Raw genomic sequence first — 25,480 nt, forward strand, 5'->3', positions numbered from 1 at the left:
CATGCTTCTTCTTGAGGACAGGGACTTTGTCTTTTCATCCCTGTAACTTTAGTGCCTAGAAGAGTGGCTGCCACTGAACAAATATTTGTTGACTAAATGAATGCAAACAAGAAAACGTGCTCAAGTGCTAAACTGTGTGCTACAGACAATATCTCATGTCAATTTAGACAATGATTTATTTTCTGGGCTAGTGAACAACTTAATTCAGACCTCTCAGTAAAGAGTATACCTTGAAAACAATAATAAATTAAACGTTTCACTCATGGATTGTTTATCAGGTTGTTAGGGGTTTTTACGTTTGTTTTTTAGGTTAAATAAGACTTACCAATATGTGAGTTGTTATCATTCTTTTTCTCTTGTATTTCCAATCTGAGTCGATGGTACTACCATCCATCTACTCAGTAGCCCAGGTCAGAAATCTAGGAGTCATCTTTGACTCATCCCTTATCTTCACTCCCCAGATGCAGTTGTCTACCGAGTCCTGGGCCTATATCTGTTTACCTCCTAGATGCCTTTTGAATCTGCCCCTTCTTCATTACTACTCTTCTAGTTGGGCCCTCATCATTTTTTGTCTGGGCTTTTTCAACAGCCTCATAACTGGACTTCTAATTTCCAGCCTCCGCCCACTGCAGTCCAGGCTCCACACCTCTGTCGGGTTGCTCTAGGTGCAGAACCGATCATGTGATTCTCTGGTTCAGGAGTCTCTGATGCCTACACAACACCTACAGGGTAAAGGTCAAATTCTTTGGCATGGGATGCCAGGTTCTTCATACCTGGCTTTTGCTTCATTATCCATCTCATCTTCCCCACTTCCCAACTAGAACCTTATGCTTTGACCATAACAAACTAATTGTAGCTCATGATCAGCTCCTCCTTAACAGTTTAGCTTCCAGTCCTAAAACTCCAGTCCCACCATCCACCACTAATTCTATATTCAAGTGACACTGAATAAGTTAAGAGTTCCCAGGCATATGCCTTCATACCTTCCTTACGTGCTATTCTCTGCCTGGAATGTCCTTCTTTTTTTCTTTAAAGATTTTATTTATTTATTTATTTTTCCCCCAAAGCCCCAGTAGATAGTTGTATGTCATAGCTGCACATCCTTCTAGTTACTGTACGTGGGACGCGGCCTCAGCATGGTCGGAGAAGCAGTGCGTCGGTGCGCGCCCGGGATCCGAACCCGGGCCGCCAGCAGCAGAGCGCACGCACTCAACTGCTAAGCTGCGGGGCCGGCCCCTGAAATGTCCTTTTTAAGTTTTCTTCCTGCAAGTTCCTACTCACGCTTCAACTCAGCTTCGATGTTGCCTCTTCTAGGAAGCCTTCTCTGATTTTTTTGAATAAAGTTAATAATTTCCCTTCTTTGTACTACTACTGTACCTTCTCTCTCTCTCTTTCTGCCTCTCTTGCTTTTGCCCTTGCTCTCTTTCTCTCTCCTTAATACACCATATATCTATTTATTTGACATCATCTTACAGACTGTGTCTTAAGAACAGGAGCCATGTCTTATTCATCTCTGGATCCTCAGTGCCTCCTCATACAATGCTGTGTGTGGAATACATTGGTTACTCAATAAATGTCTGTGGAATTAAACTCAAATAAAATTAGGCATTCACTTTTGTAAATGCCCCATATTTTAAGATAGGGGTTGCAGAATGTATTTTCCTTGAGCTATTTCTATAGAATGCCACCAATTTAACACTTTCTGAGTTGCTATTTCATTTTTCAAATTGTCTCACAGATTTTTACATCACGGAGAACTATCCTTACTCAAGTCCGCTATTAATGGGTAATGGCCTGGACTTTTTTTTTTTTAATGAAATGATGGTTTTTGAAGTCACTTGAAACCATAGTTTTATTAAGCAGTTTATAGTCATCTAAGAAAGTTATACTAATAAGTTGCTGAGCAAACTCTTTTCCATACACTGAACAAAAGCAAACAAGCTTCAGCCCAAGCCACTTTCTAAATTATGATCCATTCCAACTGGCGGGGTTTAGTTAATGAGGTTTTATGGTAGTAAATTATTCAGCCTTTATTTCCATGGTATGCAGGGGGAAAAAAAACCAACAACAACTGGAAATAAATCCTTTCATGAGGATTACCAAAAGACAACCATTTCAACGAGATCTTGCTTCTGAATTTAACTGCTATTCAAATAAAATGGCGTCGCCACACTCATCACCCTTTACAGGAGAGTGTGTGCTGCCATCTACTGATGCTAGGCAAGTGCACAGGAAGCCTAGTTTACAATTCCGAATCACAAAACAAGCTCTTAAAGTGACCTCTTTCATCAGAGCCATTATAATTTGCTTTTATAAATTATAGTAAAGAAAGGAAAAAACATTGTGACACAATACGGAAAAAGGTGACAAAAACCAGCAACTCAAAATCAAAAGGAAAAAAAAATGATAGCAATACCAGAACAATTTCCTACAGAGCAATTTCCTAAATAAGAAACAAACTATTCGTTTTAAAGTATAAGGATTTAAGAAATCACTAGACACTAGTATTTGAAAATAGGGTTCATTATGTGGTTTCAGTGCCAAAAAAGCCCATCAATGTATTCTCCTACATATTAAACTAAGTTGAATTCCAACCATTAAAAGATTATCGCTTTAGCATAATGAAAGTTTTGATTCCTGAGAAAAAATAATTCTCTAAATTAATATCACTTCTATCTGAGGGGGAATTAGGATAGAGTTTTGAGTGGGAAATGCTGGAGGCGGGGAAGTATGAGAGAAGGAGGTAATTATGGGGCCCAAAGGAGGGAGGCCTAAGACAAATTTCCTGCATTGCACCATTTTGCTGACAGCACCTTTTGAAAATTTTCACTAAAATGTAGAGATTTCTTTATTTTCCAACAGATTCTGACAGACTGCAATGAACAAACTAGACCCAGGCTATCTGTCTTTATAAAACTGAAAGATGATCTGTTCATTTCAGCCATTAATGATCCCATGGTCTGGCCCCCACAGTCAGTATCTGCATGGAAGATGAACAGCCTGGCAGCTCTTTGGTCTGGACTGCCCACCTCATAGTAAAAGGACCCCTGAGACTAAAGGTGAGGTCGCTCTCACCTCTTCCTCATACTTATGGTGGAGTCTACTCTGGTATGGGCTATGGGCCATTCCTCTGCCTCCTTGTCTCCCTTCCCTCTCTCCTTTGCCTCTCAGAACAGGCTTTCTACTCCTCCTCTCAAGATCCAACGGGGGCCTTGATTCCAAGGTCCTCAATGGCTTCCGTATAGGGACCATACATCTGGGATTATTCCTAGTTTCATACATTCTGTCCCAATGGAAGGCCTCATGCCCCATTTTTTTTATACTGAAAGATATAGTCGCTCTCATTTTGCAAAAATAACATTATAATTTTATACTACTATTTATTGTGCCAGGTATATTAAATACTTTACCTCATTAAGTTTTCACAAAATCCCTATTACATCAGTACTATTGTTATCTCTATTTTTCAGATGAAGAAACTGAAGTTCAGAGGAGTTGAGTGACTTGCCTAAGGACATGCAGCTAGTCTGGGTCTATGACTCAGACTCAGTTATTATTCATTTCATCATTACACTGGGACTGCAATCTTACTAAGGCTTTATACCAATGTAATAAAATAGTAACTACCATTTACTGAGCACCTACTGTGTATCAGGTACCACTGCTGAAGTTCTTACACGCATTATTCTCATTTAATTATCATAAAGCTATGAGGTTGACACTATTATTATCTCCATTTTTTTAGATGAGGAAAAAGAGGTCCAGAAAAGTTAAATAACTTGCCCAAAGTGACACAGCTGGTAGCAAGGGCTTGCGATTTGATTCTGGGCCTTTCTGACTCCAATACCTGTTCTCTCTGGATTGGTTGAGCTATGTAAAATCCATCCTATAGACAGAGTCCTAAAATGTAGTTGTGATTCTTATTCCCATTTGACAGATAAGAAACTGAGGCTCAGAGAGGTTAAATAATCTGTCTAAGGCGATACAGCGAGTAAGTGGCAGAGAGAGGGCATAGAGAGGGTGATGGTGGATCAGAAGCAGGAACAACCGACTTTGCAGTATAGCTCAGCCTGGATCTGCTTCATGAGAAGCACTCTCTCATTTCTCTGCAGGTTCTCCCTGCCAAGATCTGTAAGCACAAGATAGGGTTGGCAGTTGCAGGTGGCCCACTGGCGAGGGGGAAAATGATTGTCTCTAGACCCAAGCATTCTCCAACAGAAAAGAAAACACTTAATTCTTAATTAAAAATGCAATCAAAGGCAGCTTTCTCCTCTTCATCATGTTGCTCAGTGCAGAGTAGAATAAACAACAAATTATAAAGACCACAGCTCCAGTACCATTACAGCTTGCAAGCAAAGCAAGATTTTGGCCCAAGAAAATGTTGTTTGTTTCTCTGTCAGTGAACTTAAGAAAGCTATAAATGCATTTTCAATATAATAAATCTATTGAGATTTGAAACAGATACCAATCATTTTTACTAAATTGAAGCTGTTAGATTTTTAAAATCTGGTATGTCATAGGTCACATCTACATGTACAAAATAAGGGGAAATGGATGCAATTGTCTGAATAATTGAACTGAAATTACCCAGGCAATTCTTTCATTTATTCCTTTCCTTTTACACAAATAGACAGTTGGAATATGCAGAAGCCAAGTGGGTAATGGAAATAGAGTAAGCTTCGAAGGCAAACAGTCTTGCATTCAAACTCCGGCTTCCCACTCAATAGTTTGGTGACCTGTTCACTTTTAGCTTTTTGAGGCTTACTTTAACTGATCTGTAAAATGAGGATATTAAAATCTACCACAAGGGATTGTTGTGAAAATGAAACCTGATAATGTATGTAAAGTGGCCAGCAGAGAAGGTGCCGAATAAATGGGAATTATTACTGTTGTTATTATAGCAAATAGTCGGTACTAGCACTAGAGGCATATTTAATCTTGTACAGTAAAGTCAGTTGGCTGAAGTCCACCAAGTCCAGTTGTGAGAGCTCACTGACAGCTGCAATCTGAACCTTTGCCTTTCCAAATACTTCTAGCTCAGAATGTCTCAGTCTCAGCACTGTTGACATTTGGGGCTGAATAATTCTGTGGTGCAGAGGGGAAAAGAGAGGGGGCTGTCCTCGGCATTAGAGAGTGTTTAGAAGCATCCCTAGCCTCTATCCACTAAATGCCAGGAGCACTCCCTGTGTCATGACAATAAACATGTCTCCAGACATTGCCAAATGTCCCTTCGGGCACAAAATGGCCTACAACCACATCTGCAGAGTCTTCCTGTGGCCTATAGCAGAAACTGCTCTCTTCCTTTTCTGAGTTCTTTGACATAGACATTTGCAAAAACAAGATGGCCTCCTATTCTCTAATTGTATCACACTATTAAATTGTATCTTCCAAATAAAATTGTAAGTTTCTTGATGGCAGGAAATTGTTTTCCTATTATTTCCTCTAAAGATTCTGGCATAGAACAGACAAGTAGGAACCCAGTAAAGATGCATTTGTTTGCTCATTTTTTCATCCATTCGCTCAACAAGCATTTGTTAAGTGCCTTTATGTTAACAGGCACTTTATCAGAGCTGGACATACAGGAAAAGAAGACAGAGTCCCTGCCTTTGAGGAGCTCACAGTCTAGTAAAAGAGACAGATTAGTATGGTGTGATATTTGTTGCGATAAAGGCAGTAAACAAGAGGAGTCCTTAACCCAAACTGGGAGAGACAAGGAACTTGTGACTGATCAGTTGGGGGCCCTTGGGGTATGATCATAAGATATTTCATCAGACTATTTTACCCCTTTTGGGAGTATAATTTTAAAATAAAATTTACTACTTAATTCATTTTGTCAACTTTTCACCTTAACTGATTTTTTCAAGTGAAAATATTTAGTTTCTGTCAAATTAGGAGTGTGAGAGAGGGAGTGATCTGAAATACACAGCGAGTCCCAAACTTTTTATCTCATGACTTCAGGGAGCCTGGAGTTCACGCAAGCAGGTTCAGACTTTTAAAGGATCAATTCCCATTCTAAGTAGTTTATGAGAAACCTTCTCATGAAGAAAGTAACAATGACAAAAAACTCACTTAGCTTCTCTAGGATCTCCTCATCTGTCATCTTGGATTTTTTCCTTTGCCGATCTGTATTTCTATACAAAGTACTGGAATTGGCGTTCTCAGCGGAAGGTGGCGTGACCTCTTTATTTGGTGCTGCTGGTGAAGCAATGGATTCAACCACAGAACGAGTGTAGATCTTAAAGACAAAAAAAAAAAAAAAAAGGTCTACAATTTAAACAGCAGGCCAAGGAAAGCGTATGAAGTCAAGACACTGTCATATCAATGAGTTTTTTTTGAATTAAGACAAAATTTTTAAGCAGTTTTAGGTTCACAGCAAAAATGACACAAAGGTACAGATATTTTCCATATACCCTCCGCCCCCACAAGCGTAGTTTCACCTAATATCAACATCCCCCCACCGAAGTGGTACATTTGTTACAAGTGATGAACCTACATCAATATATCATAATCACCAAAGTCCATAGTTTACAGTAGGGTTCACTCTTGGTGTTGTATATTCTATGAGTCTGGACAAATGTATAACATGTATCCATCATTATAGTATCAGAGTACAGAGTATTTTCACTGCCCTAAAAATCCTCTCTGCTCTGTCTATTCATCCATACTCCCACACCACCCCCCAAACCTCAATGAGTTTTTTTGTGTGTGTGTGTGAGGAAGATCAGCCCTCAGCTAACAGCCATGCTAATCCTCCTCTTTTTGCTGAGGAAGACCGGCTCTGAGCTAACATCTATTGCCAATCCTCCTCCTTTTTTTCCCCCCACAGCCCCAGTAGATAGTTGTACGTCATAGTCGCACATCCTTCTAGTTGCTGTATATGGGACGCAGCCTCAGCATGGCCGGAGAAGCGGTGCATCGGTGCGCGCCCGGGATCCGAACCCGGGCCGCCAGTAGCAGAGCGCGCGCACTTAACCGCTAAGCCAAGGGGCCGGCCTCCCTCAATGAGTTTTTAAAGACAAACGATTTATATTAAAAAAGAACTTTAAGTTGCTTCAAGTACACTGCCCTTGAAAGCTCCTAGGAGCTAGTCTTTAGCAGTCCACATATGTGCTGTGCTAATTCTGATCTTGATGCCTCTGCTTATGTAATTCTTCCTACCTGGTTCATATGGATTCCCTTCTCTATCTTAACTTCTGCGGTAGTCTTATAACTTCACACTTATTTGTATATGGTTTGCTATTATTTTCTAATTGTCATGTGCTAATCTTGTATCCCCAAACAGCAACCTCAACCAAGTTCATATCTTATACTCTAGTTCTAGGAACATAGTAGATGCTCAATAGGTACTAGTTGACTAACTAGATTCTGACTCTATGACTGTTCTAAAGGACATCTTTTGAATCATTTGGAAATAGTCACTTGTGACTTACCGATTTTGTATGCTCTGGTCTTGGTGCAATAACTGGTGGGGGCTCATTGTCGTCTTCTTCTTCTTCCTCTTCTTCATCTTCTTCTTCAGACACAGGAGGAGCCAAAGGAGGCTCTGATGCTGTTTTTGTACTCTTATGACAAAAACAAAGTTTAAAGAACAGGTATTAACTCCTCATTTTTTTCTTTCAGAAATGAGACAAGGGAAATTAAATATTTAAGCATGTAGGGATAGAAGGAAATTGCACCTTTTACAAATGAGCAGAACCACCTACTGGTTTGGTGGCCAGGACCTGCCTACATTCAGAGATAAATTCAGGTCATGGTTTAAACACCATGACATTTTAAAAATTCTTTTTATTTTCCACTGAGATCAAAAACAGTGAGCTATTCATTTTACTATTTTAAAGTTCAATGCTTCTGAAATCAATTAATATATTTTAAAAATCAAATTAATTGCTATTAAAGCCCTTAATTTGCACTAGGCAGATTGTCAATTTGTTGACTGACAGTTTGTCAATCAGAAAAGGGCCATTTTGTGCCTAAAGATCAGAGCATGCATATGGATATGGTATTAATACATTTCTGCAAATACCAACTAAGTGTAAACAAGCCCGTAAATGTTTCTTCCCCGTTCAGCCTCCTTGCAAAGAAGTACTCAGAGAGTAACAGACATGAAGATCTAAGGAATACTCATCTACATAAATAATTATTCAATCTTAACCCACAGGTAAATGTTGATTTGCAATGTTAAAAACTACAGTAACACCACCACCAAAAATAACGGCAACAATCACAGTATCTAGGGTCGGTTCTTGATCATTCACGTTAATGCAGGGGTAAAATGGTTTCAAAGCTGGATTTTGAAAGAACCATGGCCATTATTCTCCAAGTGTGGTCCCCAGATCAGCACCATCAGTATCATCAAGTAACTTGTTAGAAATGCAAATTCTTGGGCTCCATCCAGACCTATGAATCAGAAACTCTGGGAATGGTACCTAGCAATCTGTGTTATAACAAGCCTTGCAGGTGATCCTGATGCATACTCAAGTTTAAAAATCACTGAACTGTGATATAGGTCTGTGCTGTTCAATATGGCAGCCACTAGCCACTAGCTTCTACATAGCTGTTGAATACTTAAAGTGTGGGTAGTCTGAATTGACATGTGTTATAAGTGTAAAATACATACCAGATATTGAATACATAATATGAAAAAAATTATACAATATTTCTTTAATGCTTTTTATACTGAGTATACGTTGAAACGATAATATTTTGACTATTTGAGGTTAAATAAAATATATTGCTTTTTAAAACGTGGCTATAAGAAAATTTCGTTATATATACAGCTTTTATTACATTTCTGTTGGACAGCATTATTACAGATGGTTTTTGATTTTTTGTTTGTGTGTGTGTGTGTGTGTATTTATTTGTTTTTTGTTTATGCCTTTGGGTATACTGGCTCAGGCTAATCCTAAAAAGAATTTTTATTCCTTGAGGACAAAGCTCTTGAGGCAGATACAGGCAGCCTAGTAACAGACTATTACATCAAAGGACCACAGTCTATGATTTAAAATTCATCGGGGATTTTCTACAGTTATGTATAAACCTATGGTGGGGTAATAAGGTGAAATGGTATATCTTATTGGAGCCAGCAAGATTTATCTATTGTGAGAAAGAAGACAACTTAGAATTTATAAATAAGCATTTGAAAGAATATTTGACTGCCCTGATAGATATGCTGAGTGGTTTATAGCTTGAAGTTTATATTCTTGATATTGGTTTTCTTATTTATACATCTATATTTGTTCTTAATTTAGCCAAAATGGCTGGGCTATTATACTGTATTGTGGTTATGTGGATAGCAACATATGTTAATGACATTAAGTTTCAGATAAAAAATCAGTTTCTTTTTTGTGAAAGACTAACTCTTCAGGGCACCTCAGTGGGCACAGGGAGAAGTCACCTTTGGGTTATTGGTATTTGCTTTGACGTTATTTTGTTTCAGAAAGTTCTGCTCTATCTTATGCCAGCTGGGATCCAGAATGCACCTAATCACTTGTTCCTTGGTAGACGGGCAGAACTTGCATATAAAATTACTACTTTTTTTGGGCCGGCCCCATGGCTTAGTGGTTAAGTGCTCACGCTCCGCTGCTGGCGGCCCACGTTCAGATCCCCGGCGTGCACCGATGTACCACTTCTCTGGCCACGCTGAGGCCGTGTCCCACATACAGCAACTAGAAGGATGTGCAACTATGACATACAACTATCTACTGGGGCTTTGGGGGAAAAAAATAAAAATAAAAAAAAAAAATAAATAAATAAAATAAAATTACTACTTTTTATATGGCAAACAAAGCTATTTTACCCATTAGGCAATACGAACCATGCCGAGGGATAAGCTTTACGCGGGCCTATGAAAATGTTTGAAGTCAGAAATAACACCACAAGAAAACTATAAAATCTAAATCAAGTTATGTTTAATTAAATGTCTATTAAGTATATGTCAACTTAACTAATCATTTAAATTTAGTATTTATAGAAATTTCATTACATTAAAAAACAAATTGTAGCCTAGATTGTTTTATTTCGCAACAATTCTTGAGTATTCACAATGATTTCTAAGAAATCATACATAACCATAAATTAAATATTACTTATAATGAAATAATGTCAAAACCAGTATTTTAAAAATCCCTTTTAAAAGTTTACAGCAAAAATATAAAGTAGGGTGTAGGGGCCCTTTAATATATTTGATACAATGCATCATGTGGCCTCCATAAGTGAGAGTGTATATACAGCCCACGAAGATCTAAAAGTGGCCCTAGTGGCAAATACAAATGGTCTCAGGTCTAGGCTTCTTGGCCCAACCCTTAGACTGGTACAAAGACCAATCAGTGCTTACTAGCCAAGAGGTAACCTTCCACATCTTAACTTTGCTATTTCACTAGAGAAGATCCACCTGCAAAATTTCGCTGAATGTTTCTTAACATTCATTACTATCCTCACTATTGTAATTTCATATGGGGGACATTCTGCATCTCTAGGAATGGACTAAGGGACTATTCGAAAACCTAAAGGTTTTCATCCTCGGAAGGTCTGTAGGGGAGAAGGAAGACAGATGTTTCTGTTTATCTGGGACCAAATACTATGCTGACGTTGGCTGATTGGTTGGAAAGAATGTGTGGCCTTCGGTGAACATTATGTATTGGGTGATGGCTGGGCCAGGGAGCATTAACTACCCAGTAATACAGCTAGAATACCAGTCCTTGGTACTGAGAACTGGAATAAACATAATTCCCTGCTCTTGTGTAAATAATACTGGGACTGGGCATACTTTCTTTTCCCTGCGTTAAACAATATCACGACAGAGCATATTTTCCTGTTCTTATGTTAAACAATACTGAGAACAAACAAAAATAACTTAGCTTCTTACTTTAAGAAATACTTGTTCCTGGAAGATAAGACTGAACCAGCTGAAGTACTTTACTTATTAATAATAACAGCTTCCTCACCAAGACTCTCTTCAAGACCCTCACTTGGCTGTATTCACCAACCCAAAACTAGTTCATCATAAACACTGCACAATCCTAACCCATTCCTTGCCTTGCAAGACCTACTTTAAAATCACACAGCCATGCTCTAAAATCCTATAAATATTCTCCCTTGATATCCCCTTTCTAAAACACTGCTAAGACTCTATCAAGGTAGTGCACTTTCTTGCTACTATAAGTATAATAAAATTAGCTTTGCTTGATTAACAGGTTTTTCTAGTGGTCTTTTTGGAAGTCAAAGGTATAATGTTGCTACACTATTCCTTCCAGGCTGAGAATTACTACGCCTAATATGTCTAAATTTGTAAAAATATAGATAGATGGATAGCAAGTAAGGAATATTTTTGTCTTATTGAAATTAGGTATTTTTGACACTTTTATTATTCTACACAGTAGGGCAGTGGAGGTAATTCTTACCTGAGTTGGGTCCTGGACTCTTTTGGAGTTCTAAAGTGTTTAGCCTATCTCAGAAAAATACAGGTAGACACATATTTTTACATATAATTTCAAGGGTTCATAGATCTGAACCCCATCCACAGACTCCAAGTTATAAATCCCACTATAGAGAATACACCAGCTAGAGAAACTACCTTAGGAAACTCCTTTCTTTGAGCTTAATTTTTAAAAGTCAAAAGAATTAGAAGTAAGGACTTTGGAGACATTAGATAATGCAAAGTGTGGTCTGTGGGCCACTTTTGGCGCTTGTTTAAAATGCAGATTTCACGGTTTTCTATCTAGATCTACTCTGGGAGTGGAGCTCTGGAATTTGCATTTTAAAAGACTCCTCAGGCAATTCTGATGTACACTGAAGGAAAAGAACAACTAATGTAGATGAACAAAATAAACAAGTACTACAAGTCAAAACTACAATCCATCAATTGTACACGCAGGTTCTCTAGGCATAAATCATGGCATATTCATATTATTGCTGTTACCTTCCACTCAGAATACTAGCTCAGGATTCTAAATGCATTATTTCACTCTCAATAGTACAAAAAAAATATAAAATTTAAAAAGTAGCCTCAAATTGAAGAGTAGGTCCCCAAACAGTATTTAACATTTAATATACTAATATCAAAAACGTTACCATGACTGAGCAGTAAAGCAGATGTCATATGACTTTGGGAGGTATAGCTGAATTCAATATTAATTATATAGCCATGGTTTAATACATTTGGTGAATACAACATTGGTTCTATTTGAATTCCCACCCAGACTACTAGAGGATGCCAAAACTTGTGATCAGTTCAGGCTATGTCTATAAGGGGTAGTCAACCCCATTAAATCAGATCCTGTAGGATAGCTAGGTCTACTGGGAGTGTTTCTAATGCAAAAAAAGCACAAGCAGTGTAAAATTCAATCTCTCCCTAGAACCATAAGGAGAACCCATAAGGAGAACACAGGGTGCAATTCCCCATTCCTAAGTAACACTTCCCAGTGAAGTGATCCAACCTGAACTGAAGGGTCTAATTCAGTCCATTCAATCAACAGAAACCCTGCCTTAGTCAAGCAGTTTAATCAATTATATCCACCTGGAAGTCCTGCCAGCCCTTCAAACTCAAACTGTGCAATAGAAGACTCAGCATCCTCTCACAGAAATCTGCATCTCCTGAAAGACGACATCCCCATCTTTTTGGCCACCCGCATATAATTCTAAGTGTGCAATTATCTTTGATCTGAACCTTTCCTTCAACATCCAATCAATAACTTAACATCTCTGGAATTTGAACCTAATCTCCATTCCTACTGCCACTATCTCACTTATTACCTCTGGCCTGGATGCTTACAATATTTCCCCAACTGACCTCCCTTCATTCAGTCTCACCTTCTGTCCTTAATTCATTCTCAACATTTGCTGTCAGATCACTCTTCCTAAAGCATAAGCTTTTCTCTTTTTTTTTTGTGAGGAAGATCAGCCCTGAGCTAACATCCGTGCTAATCCTCCTCTTTTTGCTGAGGAAGACCGGCTCTGAGCTAACATCTATTGCCAATCCTTCTCCTTTTTTTTTTCCCCAAAGCCCCAGTAGATAGTAGTATGTCACAGTTGCACATCCTTCTAGTTGCTGTATGTGGGACGCGGCCTCAGCATGGCCAGAGAAGCAGTGCATCCGTGTACGCCCGGGATCCGAACCCGGGCCGCCAGCAGCGGAGCGTGCACACTTAACCGCTAAGCCATGGGGGCCGGCCCAAGCATAAGTTTTAATCACCTAACTCACCTGCTCCAAAAAACTTCAAGGACTTCCCACTATACACTTAAAAAGGCCAGATTCCTTAGAATACCATTTAACGGCCTCTATGATTTGGTTCCAACTGAACTTTCAAGGCTTAACTCCTACTATTCCCTCTCCTGCATCTCAGTCTTCATTCAAACCCACACCCTTCTCCCATTGGTCTCCTCACTAGCATGCCCTTTTTCATACTTTTCCTTTTGCTTAGAATGCCCTTCTCTATCTTCACAGATCCAAATCCCATCTGACTTTCAAGATCTAGCTCAGATGCCACCTTTTATACAAAGAATTTTCTAATTCAACATTCAACAAATATGTACCAAGTGCCTATTTTGTACCAGGCACTGAGCTTAAGCCATTGGAGACAGGGCCTCTCTTCCTTTTCCGACTCCAGCTAAAAGTAGTCTCTTTTCTCTGAATTCTCATAGCAAATTGACATATTTTATGGTATGTAACATAATCCATATTGTATTGTGCTTCTTCATGCTCTTACTTCTCTTCCCTTACCAGACTGAGCTCCAAATTTCCTAGTGCTTACAAGGAAATAAATATATCTCCTTGTATATCTCGTATGTATATCCCATATCTCCTATGCTTACACTTGATAAATATATGTTAAATAAGTGAATATCCAGTTGTGTTATCTCGAAACAGTGAGATCATCATTTTTTTCTGATTTGATGGAATATTTTCAACATTATGTAGATTTAGTTTTAAGTCTACAAGCAAAACCAATAGAAGCAAGCTCAAAAAAAAAAAGGCCAACATCTTAGGAGATATAAACTGTTTACAAAAAGAAAAACCAATACACAGACCACCCTAGCAAGTTGGTGTTTAAAATAACTGACCTACACGAGGCAGGACTGTGTTGACTGTGTGTGTGGACCTGTGGTCGGCAGGGCTTGTCAGCTGCAGAAGACTTGTGCTTCTTAAAGACCCGCATAGGGGGTTTGCCCCACCTTCCAAAGGCTCAAACAATTGGGTGCCCCCGTGCCTGAGGCCAGCCCCACACAGCTGCAATCCTCAGAGAACTGAGAAGACACCTAAAGGCTGGAGGCGTATAGCAATTGTAAGGCCCTGAGCCTAAAAACCTGCCACGCTGGGGGCCTACTCACTTAAAAGAAATACTGCAACACAAATGTGGTATTAGAACTTGCAGCCAACTGTGCTGGGGCTCCCCACACCTGATAAAGAGACTGATGGGCCCACAACAACTACAAGCAGCTGAGCATTACAACAGCTGGCCAGGAGCATAACTCGGCCTCCCTGGGCACCTACAGGGAGAGCAAACAGGCCACAACAGAAGGACACACTTAGCCCACATAGGGGTCACCCCTGGAACATTGAGAACTGAGGGAAGCACACGGCAGGCCTCCTAAGCCATCACTTACATAAGGTCATATATCCAAGAGCAGGAGACGTAGCTGACCTACCTAATACATAGTCACAAGAACAGGGAAAGAGGCAAAATGAGGAGGCAAAGGAATACATTCCAAGTAAGGGAACAGGACAAAACCCCAGAAAAGGAACTAAGTGAAACAGAAATGAGCAACCTACCTGACAGAGAGTTCAAACAAAGAGTGTTAAGGATGCTCACTGATGTGGGGAGAAGAATAGATGAACTCAGTGAGAATGTCAACAAAGAAATGGAAGATATAAAAAAGAACCAATCAGAAATGAAGAATACAATACTGGAAACGAAAAATTCACTAGAGAGACTCAAAAGCAGAGTAGAGGATACAGATGAACGGATCTGTGAGTTGGACGAAAGACTAGAAGAAATTACCCAAGCTAAACAGATAAAAGAGAAAAGAATTAAAAAGAGTGAGGACAGTCTAAGGGACCTCTGGGACAACATCAAGCACACTAACATCCGTGTTATAGGTGTCCTGGAAGGAGAAGAGCGAGACAAAGGGGCAGAGAATCTATTTCAAGAAATAATAGATGAAAACTTCTCTAGCCTAAGGAAGGAAACAGACATCCAGGTACAGGAAGCACAGAGAGCCCCAAACAAGATAAACCCAAAGAGGCCCACACCAAGACACATCATAATCAAAATGTCCAGAATTAAAGATAAAGAGAGTATCCTAAAAGCCGCAAGAGAAAGTCAAGTTACATACAAAGGAAACCCCATAAGGCTATCAGCTGACTTCTCAGCAGAAACCTTACAGGCTAGAAGAGAATGGCACGATATATTTAAAGTGCTGAAAGGAAAAAACTTACAGGCAAGAATACTCTACCCAGCAAGGTTATCATTCAAAATGGAAGGAGAGATCAAAAATTTCCCAGACAAGCAAAAATTAAAGGAGTTTGTCACCAAGAAACCAGTGCTACAAGAAATCTTAAAGGGACTGATTTAAGGGGAAAAGAGAAGACCACAAAGAGGAAAAATTATCTATTTCCATGATAAGAGGGAAATGGATACAAATGCACAAAAAAGAGGTTAGATATGATATCAAAAACATAAAAGGAGGGAGGAGGGGAGTTAAAGAGTAGAGCTTTCAGACAGAGGTCCAACTGAAGAGACCATCAATTCAGTATAGAAGAAGGAAGGAACAGAGAAGGACTACTAAAACACTGAGAGAAAAAAAGTTAAAAAATGGCAGTAAGTACATACTTATCAATAGCTACTTTAAACGTCAGTGGTCTAAATGCTCCAATTAAAAGGCATAGGGTGGCAGATTGGATAAAAAAACAAGACCCACATATATGCTGCATACAAGAGACACACTTCAGACCTAAAGACACTCACAAACTGAAAGTGAAGGGATGGAAAAAGATACTCCACGCAAATGGCAATGAAAAGAAAACTGGGGTAGCAGTACTCATGTCAGAAAAAATAGACTTTAAAACAAAAACTGTAAAAAGAGACAAAGAAGGGCGTTACATAATGATCAAGGGAACATTCCAACAAGAGGATATAAGACTTGTAAATATCTACGCACCCAACATAGGTGCACCTAAATATATAAAGCAATTATTAACAGACATAAAAACAGAAATAGACAGTAACACAATAATAGTAGGGGACTTTAACACTCCACTTACACCAATGGATAGATCATCCAAACAGAAGATCAATAAGGAAACATTGGTCTTAAATGATACACTAGAACAGATGGACCTAGTAGATATGTACAGAGCATTCCATCGAAAACCCGAAGATTACACGTTCTTTTCAAATGCACATGGAACATTTCCAGGATTGATCACATATTAGGCCACAAAACAAGTCTCCATAAATTTAAGAAGATTGAAATAATACCCAGCATCTTTTCTGACCACAACGGTATGAAACTAGAAATCAACTATAGGAAGAAAATCAGAAAAGCCACAAATACGTGGAGGTTAAACAAAATACTACTGAACAACGACTGGGTCAATGAAGAAATCAAAGAAGAAATCAAAAAATACCTGGAGACAAATGAAAATGAAAATACGATAGGCCAGAATTTATGGGATACAGAAAAAGCAGTTCTAAGAGGGAAGTTTATAGTAATACAGGCCTATCTCAACAAACAAGAAAAATCTCAAATAAACAATCTAACAATGTACCTAAAGGAACTGGAAAAAGAAGAACAAACCAAGCCCAAAATCAGTAGAAGAAGGGAAATAATAAAAATCAGAGCAGAAATAAATGACATAGAGACTAAAAAAAGCAATAGAAAAAAATCAATAAAACCAAGAGCTGGTTCTTTGAAAAGATAAACAAAATTGACAAACCTTTAGCTAGACTCACCAAGAAAAAAAGAGAGAAGGAACAAATAAGTAAAATCAGAAATGAAAGAGGAGAAATTACAACAAACACCTCAGAAATACAAAAGATTATAAGAGAATACTATGAAAAGCTATATGCCAACCAATTCAACAATCTGGAAGAAATGGATAAATTCTTAGAATCATAAAACCTTCCAAAACTGGATCAAGAAGAAGTAGAGAATTTGAATAGACTAACCACCAGTAAGGAGATCGAAACAGTAATCACAAACCTCCCCAAAAATAAAAGCCCAGAACCAGATGGCTTCCCTGGTGAATTCTACCAAACATTCAAAGAAGACTTAATACCTATCCTTCTCAAACTCTTCCAAAAAATTGAGGAGTGGGGGAAGCTCCCTAACTCATTCTATGAAGCCAACATTACCCTGATACCAAAACCAGACAAGGACAACACAAAAAAAGAAAACTACAGGTCAATATCACTGATGAACATCGATGCAAAACTCCTCAACAAAATACTAGCATATTGCATACAACAATACGATTAAAAGATTATACACCATGATCAAGTGGGATTTATTCCAGGTATGCAGGGATGGCTTAACATTCGCAAATCAATCAATGTGATACACCACATTAATAAAATGAAGAATAAAAATCACATGATCATCTCAATAGAGGCAGAGAAAGCATTTGACAAGATACAGCATCCATTTATGATAAAAACTCTGAATAAAATGGGTATAGAAGGAAAGTACCTCAGCATAATAAAGACCATATATGAGAAACCCACAGCTAATATCATCCTCAATGGTGAAAAACAGAAAGCTATCCCTCTAAGAACAGGAACCAGACAAGGATGCCCACTGTCAGCACTCCTATTTAACATAGTACTGGAAGTCCTAGCCAGAGCAATCAGGCAAGAGAAAGAAATAAAAGGGATCCAAATTGGAAAGGAAGAAGTGAAACCGTCACTATTTTCAGATGACATGATTTTATATATAGAAAACCCTAAAGAATCCACCAGAAAACTTTTAGAAGTAATAAACGAATATGGTAAAGTTGCCGGATACAAAATCAACATACAAAAATCAGTTGCATTTCTATACACTAAAAACAAAGTAGCAGAAAGAGAAATTAAGAATACCATCCCATTTACAATTGCAACAAAAAGAATAAAATACCTAGGAATAAACTTAACCAAAGGGGTGAAAGAGCTGTACATGGAAAACTATAAAATATTGCTGAAACAAATTGAAGAAGACACAAAGAAATGGAAAGATATTCCCTGCTCTTGGATTGGAAGAATTAACATAGTTAAGATGTCCATGCTTTCTAAAGCCATCTATAGATTCAATGCAATCCCTATCAAAGTTCCAACGACATTTTTCACAGAAATAGAACAAAGAATCCTAAAATTTATTTGGAACAACTAAAGACCCCAAATAAGTAAAGGAATCCTGAGAAAAAAGAACAAAGCTGGAGGTATCACACTCCCTGATTTCAAAATATACTACAAAGCTATAGTAACCAAAACAGCACAGTACTGGCACAAAAACAGACACACAGATCATTGGAATACAATCGAAAGCCCAGAAATAAACCCACACATCTATGGACAGCTAATCTTTGACAAAGGAGCCAAGAACATACAATGGGGAAAAGAAAGTCTCTTCAACAAATGGTGTTGGGAAAACTGGATAGCCACATGCAAAAAAATGAAAATAGACCATTACCTCACATCATACACAAAAATTAACTCCAAATGGATTAAAGACTTGAATGTAAGACCTGAAACTATGAAACTTCTAGAAGAAAACATAGGCAGTACGCTCTTCAACATCGGTCTTAGCAACATTTTCAAGCACCATGTCTGACCCGGCAAGAGAAATAATAAAAAAAATAAACAAATGGGACTACTTCAAACTAAAAAGCTTCTGCACAGCAAAGGAAACCATCAACAAAACGAAAAGACAACCTAACAATTGGGAGAAGATATTTTCAAACCGTACATCTGATAAGGGCTTAATCTCCAAAATATACAAAGAACTGATGCATCTCAACAACAAAAAAACTAACAACCCAATTAAAAAATGGGCCAAAGACCTGAACAGACATTTCTCCAAAGAAGATATACAGATGGCCAACAGACACATGAAAAGATGTTCAAAATCACTATCAGGGAAATGCAAATCAAAACTACAATGAGATATCACCTCACGCCCGTCAGAATGGCTATAATTAACAAGACAGGAAACAACATGTGTCGGAGAGGATGTGGAGAGAAGGGAACTCTCATACACTGCTGGTGGGAGTGCAAACTGGTGCAGCCACTATGGAAAACAGTATGGAGATTCCTCAAAAAATCAAGGATAGACCTACCATATGATCCAGCTATTCCACTGCTGGGTATTTATCCAAAGAACTTGAAAACACCAATGCATAAAGATACATGCACCCCTGTGTTCATTGCAGCGTTATTCACAATAGCCAAGACTTGGAAGCAACCTAAGTGCCCATCAAGGGATGAATGGATAAAGAAGACGTGCTATATATACACAATGGAATACTACTCAGCCATAAGAAACGATGAAATCCAGCCATTTGTGACAACATGGATGGACATTGTGGGTACTATGCAAAGTGAAATAAGTCAGAGGGAGAAGGTCAAATACCGTATGATTTCCTTCATTAAGTAGTAGATAACAACAACAATAAACAAACACATAGAGACAGAGATTGGATTGGTGGTTACCAGAGGGGAAGGGGGGAGGGAGGAGGGTGAAAGGGATAATTCGGCACATGTGTGTGGTGATGGGTTGTAATTAGTATTTGGGTAGTGAACATGATGTAATCTATGCAGAAATAGAAGTATAATGATGTACACCTGAAATCTATACAATGTTATATACCAATGTTACTGCAATAAACAAAAAATTAAAAAATAAATAAAATAAAATAAAATAAAAATAAATAAATAAAAAGGAAAGAAAATAAAATAACTGACCTACCTAAAAAAAAATAACTATTTCTTTGCCAGGATACCCAGCCATTATTGCACAACAACGATATTATTTAAATCAAGGGATGTTAGGTATGTATTGGTCGTGGAAGGTTGACATTTTTGCCTTTCCCACTTTGCTATTACCTCCCTTCACATGCTGTTTTCAGTGTGGCCCAGGAAGGTGTCACGGCAAAGAAGACAAAGGAGGGGAAATGACCAGTGAGAATGGTAGGGCTACATTCTGTCCTGCTTTGGGGAATCTGAGCAAGGCACAAGTACCATGGCCTCAAACAAGTCTCGTGTGGAGAGAGTGTGTTTTTCCTTTTGTTGCCATCTAAAAATAATAGTAATAGTAGCTTACATTTAATAAACACATAGTATGTGCTAGGTAATGTACTAAGTATATTATATGCATTATCACATTCAATATTCACACAAGTTTTAGGAGGTAGGTTCTGTTATTATTCTCAGTTAAAGCTAAGGAAAGAAAGACTCACAGAATCTAAGCCAGTTTCCCAAAGCTGCACAGCTTGTAAGTGGAGGAATAAGATTAAACACCTATGCCCACAGCTTTCACTCCGTTTTTAAAATTTTATTTTCAATTGTGGTAAAACATACATAACATAAAATTTACCATCTTAACCATTTTTGAGTGCACAGTTCAGTAGTGTTAAGTATATTCACATTATCGTGCAACCAGCACTGCCATCCATCTCCAGAATTCTTCATCTTGAAAAACTGAAACTTTGTACCCATTAAACAACAACTCCCCATTTCCACCTCCCCCAGAAACTACTTTTTTCTCTACAATTTTGATTACTCTAGGTACCTCATATAAGTAGACTCATACAGTATTTGTCTTTTTGTGACTGGATTATTTCACCTAGCATAATGTCCTCCAGGTTCATCCACGTTGTAGCATGTGTCAGAATTCCCTTTCTTATTAAGGATGAATAGTATTCCATTGTATGCATATACCACATTTTGTTTATCCGTTCATCCATTGATGAACACTTGGGTTGCTTCTACCTTTTGTTTATTGTGAATAACACTGCTATAAACATGAGTATACAAATATCTGTTTGAGACCCTGTTTTCAATTCTTTTGGGTATAAATCCAGAAGTGGAATTGCTGTATCATATGGTAATTCTATTTTTAATTTTTGAAGAACTGCCATACTATTTCAGAGCCTTTACTCTTCACCACTAATGATCTACTGCTGTCACACTGGCCACCCAGGGTGACATCAAGCAGGCCAGCATTTATCCTCTGTAAAAGGAAGAATAAGCTTGATTACCCATGACTCTTTGAATAAACAGTTAGGAAAGTTTCACTAACACTAAATATTTCACTCCTAAGGAAGCAAATGAGTCAAATAATAGTTTCTATCAGGGTATCAAAATGAAAATCACACAAAGAGAAGCCTTGACTATGATCATTTTCTGTCTAACGTGTGTGGGTATTCTTTCAAATACAACAGCATTTCCAAGGAATTTAAACTAGGTTACCTATTTTCTAGTCATTTCTCTGATAAAACTATCTATGTGACTTTGGGCAAAGTCACCCCCTCCCACCACATTGCAGTTTTTTGGAACATGTAACACTAAAAGGTGTAGTGGTATGACCTTAGACAACTTATTTCACCTCTCTGAACCTCACCTGTAAAATGAAGACAATGGTAAGACTTACCTAATTGGGCTGTAGGAAAGGTTAAGTAAATATAAAATATTACTAGCCCAGTGCCTGGCACATTGTAAGTGATCAGTAAAGAGAAGTTACTATCATTACGATTATTATTTTCAAGATTCTATATGTAAGAGAAATATAAATATTTATCTACATAAAGACTTGTACATGAATGTTCATAGCAGCTTTATTTATAATAGCCAAAAACTGTAAACAGTCCAGAAATCCTTCAATGGGTAAATTGTTAAACAAACAGTGGTACATCCATACTATGGGACACTACTTAGCAATAAAAAGGAACAAACTAGTATACACACAACTTGGATGAACCTAAGAGCGTTATGCTGAGTGAGAAAGGCCAATCCCCAAAGGTCATAAACTGTATTATTTCATTTACATGAAATGTCCTGAAAGATAAACCTATAAAACCAGACTAGTGATTGCCTGGGGCTGGGGTGGGGATGAGTGGGGGTTAACTGTAAGCAGGCATGAGGGATCTTATTGGGGTGAAGAAAGTATTCTAAAACTGGATAGTGGTGATGGTAGCATAGGAGTATAAATTTACTAAAACTCATCAAACTGTACACTCAAAAATGGGTGAATTTTATATATCTAAATTATACCTTTAAAAACTGTTTTTAAAAGTTTCTATATCTAAACTGGATCTGCACAACTGTATTCTGTCGGACCGCCAGCAACACTGATCACAAAACCATTTTCAATTTTTCACTTACCGAAGGATGGGCTGCTATGTATCCATGTGCACTTTTATCTGAAAAGTGAAGGAAAAGAAGTCACCTTTGTTTCATAAAGAATACCTCTTTTAGAGACCATACTAAAAAAAACAAAACTGCATGCTTTTGACCAGAAGGAAATTCTCCAATTCAGTATTAAATAGATATTATGACAAACAACAAAGTTTTTCTTAAAATAGCTCACACCCTTACATCCTCACCATATTCTTAGCACGTCATTTTACAGACCTTAATGAAGGCCGCCAGTGAATCTCATCCACATAGAGGAATGTCAAGATCACCTACTCCTGATAGACATGATTCTATACATCTTTACCCAGAACTTCTTCCCCACTTCTTCGTTCTCTCTCAACCTCCCCCCGTCCTTTCCCTTCCTTCCTCTCTTCCCCACCTCCCCTCGCCCTCCTATCCTATTAGTCAGTCTCAATACTAGGGCATCCAGAAAACATATGGTGAGTTTCACTCAGCTCAGAACAGTGCAATAACTCAGATACTGTTGAGTTCTAACATAGTTTTCAGGATTTCATCTTTGTAAGTTGAGAGAATTCGACACATAAAAATAAAAGAGTTAAAAAACAGTGGCTACTTGGAATAAAGACCAAATTCTGAGAATCTAGAAGGTATTAATGGGTACACTGAAATGATTTCTTGAATGCGTTTTCGGCTCTGGTAGCCTATGATTCTACAGTGAACTTGGAGCACAGCTCTAGATTTCCTTACATTAAGCATCATTTGATGTGTCACCAGCATCTCTTAGACATTTTATTCCATGTGGAAGACTATCATAAAAAGCTGTCCTTGGTGCCTTTTTTTCTCTTCTAGGTTTTCACCATTGTATAACAGCATTTAGCAATCATCTCATTAAAATAAGTCCCATTTAGCATGTGAATTGCCACTCGCCTTTAAGTTTGGGCTTTGATATTTGTTATGGCGAAATCAGACACTCATTCCTTTCCAAGTGTATCTTTGCACCATTCTTGAAGAGATTTCAAGCCTGCCGTATACTAAAACCAATGCCGAGAGGTAGGGGCTCTTTATAGCTGGGGCGCTAATGATAATATTCTCTCTTTTTTTTAGATGTTAAATAATAAATTGTTCTAGAGAGGCAACCTAGATAATTTTTCTCAAAATGCAAAGGTATTGTTTGGTATATTGTTTTTGGTTGCTTATAGTGCAAATTTGAACATCAAACCTTCAAGCAAAGGCCTAGTCTAAATGCTAGCAAATGAAGTTGAGATTTAGCAGGAACATGGCCATTTAGATCTCTTATAAATAGCATGACATGATTTCTTTTTTTAAGTCTGATTTTGAGGTCTGACCAAATAACCTGGCAACCACAAAATTTATGTTGTCATCATCATGCAATTCAATGAAGCTAAGGGATAAAATAAATTTCAAGAGACCATGGTTTGATCCATACACCTCTTACTTCATAAACACATCACGAGACCTGATCCTAAGTGACTGAGTGTCTTCATGCCTGTGAAGCGACAAAATAATCGTGATTGCTGATTCAAACGGACAACTACTGCTTCACTGAACAATTTCTTTATTTGAGTTCTAAAATCACCCAAGTACTGTAAATCTCCTAACATCAACTTCAACTTCCAGCTCATCTTTTGGTTTACTTATGCTGAAGTCATTCGTAGAGAGAACTAGAACTGACTTCAAACGTCCTACAGATGTTCTGTTCTAATCCCGAGACTCTGAGATTAGAATTACTTCTCCACTTTTTGATAGCCTAGATTTACTCTTACCTCCTGATGTAAAGCTCATGTATTTCTGGTTGTTGACGGTTTCTTTGGAATCATAGAATTTGAGAACATCTAGAACGGCTTGTGGGTTCTTCTTCTGTTCCAGTTTTGTTATGTTGGAGGTTTGGAGTAATCGTGCCCATTGCTCAGGAATTCCCTGTGGACAACCAAAGGGAAAGAATGGCAGCTCAGAACATTCAGCAGCTGCATTTTCATGTTCCAGTAAAGTTCTTCACCAAGAAGCCCATGCTACCTGTAGGATTACACTTGGGAAACTGAAGTTACACTCTAGATTTTAAGTTAGTAACTTAATAATGCAATCATTCTCTTCTCTAATTAAAACACATAGGTAAAACTAGGATCCAACTTAAAAAGGGTAGGTGAGAGTATGACTGTGATAGAAAAAAAAAAGCGCATGAAAATCACCTCCATATTAACTCTGCTCATCCATGAAATGATGTTTACGGCTTAGCTTATTTTTTCTGGCGACTCAGGGCAGACATAGCAAGACTTCTCTAAATTTGTGCACAGCATAGAATAGTGCAGATCAATAGATTTCATATGACTGGAATAACATAAGCTGTTTCTGGGTATGCTGTAACCAGAATATCTTTTAGAATAAAAGTAAAGTCTCACCTTTGGTCAGTTCATACTTTGTGATTATAAAGTGTAATTTTTGGGGTCTAGAGCTTTAATATAAAGGGGGATTGAGAGGAGACAAAAATAGAATTATGGAGGACCAATAACCACTGAGATGCTAAATAGTAACATTAATGCTGCTTTGGGCATTTTCCCTGCAGCTTTCTCCTCTCTTCCCTCCATCCCTTCCTCCCCACTTCATTCATTGGCCATATAGAACCTGGGGACTGTGACAACGATGTGAAAGCCTTGTGAGAATTTGCAATAATCTGAAGCATTTACAGCAGAGGGGAGGGAGTATTTGGAAATCTAACCAAGGAGAATTGCAAAAATTACACAGAGAGGTTAGTTTTGCATTGAACATTCAGCATTCTTTCCTACACGTTCAGCCTAGAGATGTCCCCATTTCATAATTATCCAACCTCCAAGAGCAACTTGGAGCAAGAAACAGACACAGTATTCCTGAAGTGCATCTAGACACAGTTTATGTGGCTTTGTCCTATGAAGTCTCGGCAAAACAATGTGTGACGTGGGCCTCCAGAGTTTGGGAATGACAACAAAAAAGTGAGATAAGCCAAGCAACAACTCTACTGCACACACATGAACCTGCTGCTGCAGTGCTATGACATCTCAAAGAAGCACTTTGATGCAAGCTTCTTTTGGGCCTGTGACGCACCTCTGGGAGCTTCCCTGGGCACATCTGTGAGCCATAGA

The 25,480-nt window shown here is 38.2% G+C and overlaps 1 protein-coding gene across 11 annotated transcripts in view; it reads right to left on the reverse strand.

Moving 5' to 3' along the window:
• PAK3 (p21 (RAC1) activated kinase 3) overlaps positions 1–25,480 on the reverse strand; it is a 260,691-nt gene that overhangs the window by 48,092 nt on the left and 187,119 nt on the right. For all 11 annotated transcript variants that reach the window (XM_087427736.1, XM_014795348.2, XM_087427734.1 and 8 more), the window contains 4 exons: positions 24,131–24,284; positions 22,353–22,390; positions 7,431–7,562; positions 6,070–6,235 (listed from right to left, as the gene is read on the reverse strand). In XM_087427736.1, coding sequence (XP_087283862.1) covers positions 6,070–6,235; positions 7,431–7,562; positions 22,353–22,390; positions 24,131–24,284 — 490 coding nt within the window. The remainder of the gene's footprint in view (positions 1–6,069; positions 6,236–7,430; positions 7,563–22,352; positions 22,391–24,130; positions 24,285–25,480) is intronic.

The sequence above is a fragment of the Ceratotherium simum genome, chromosome X (genome assembly GCF_057802395.1).
Source record: "Ceratotherium simum simum isolate JZ-2026a chromosome X, ASM5780239v1, whole genome shotgun sequence".
Classification (NCBI taxonomy): Eukaryota; Metazoa; Chordata; class Mammalia; order Perissodactyla; family Rhinocerotidae; genus Ceratotherium; species Ceratotherium simum.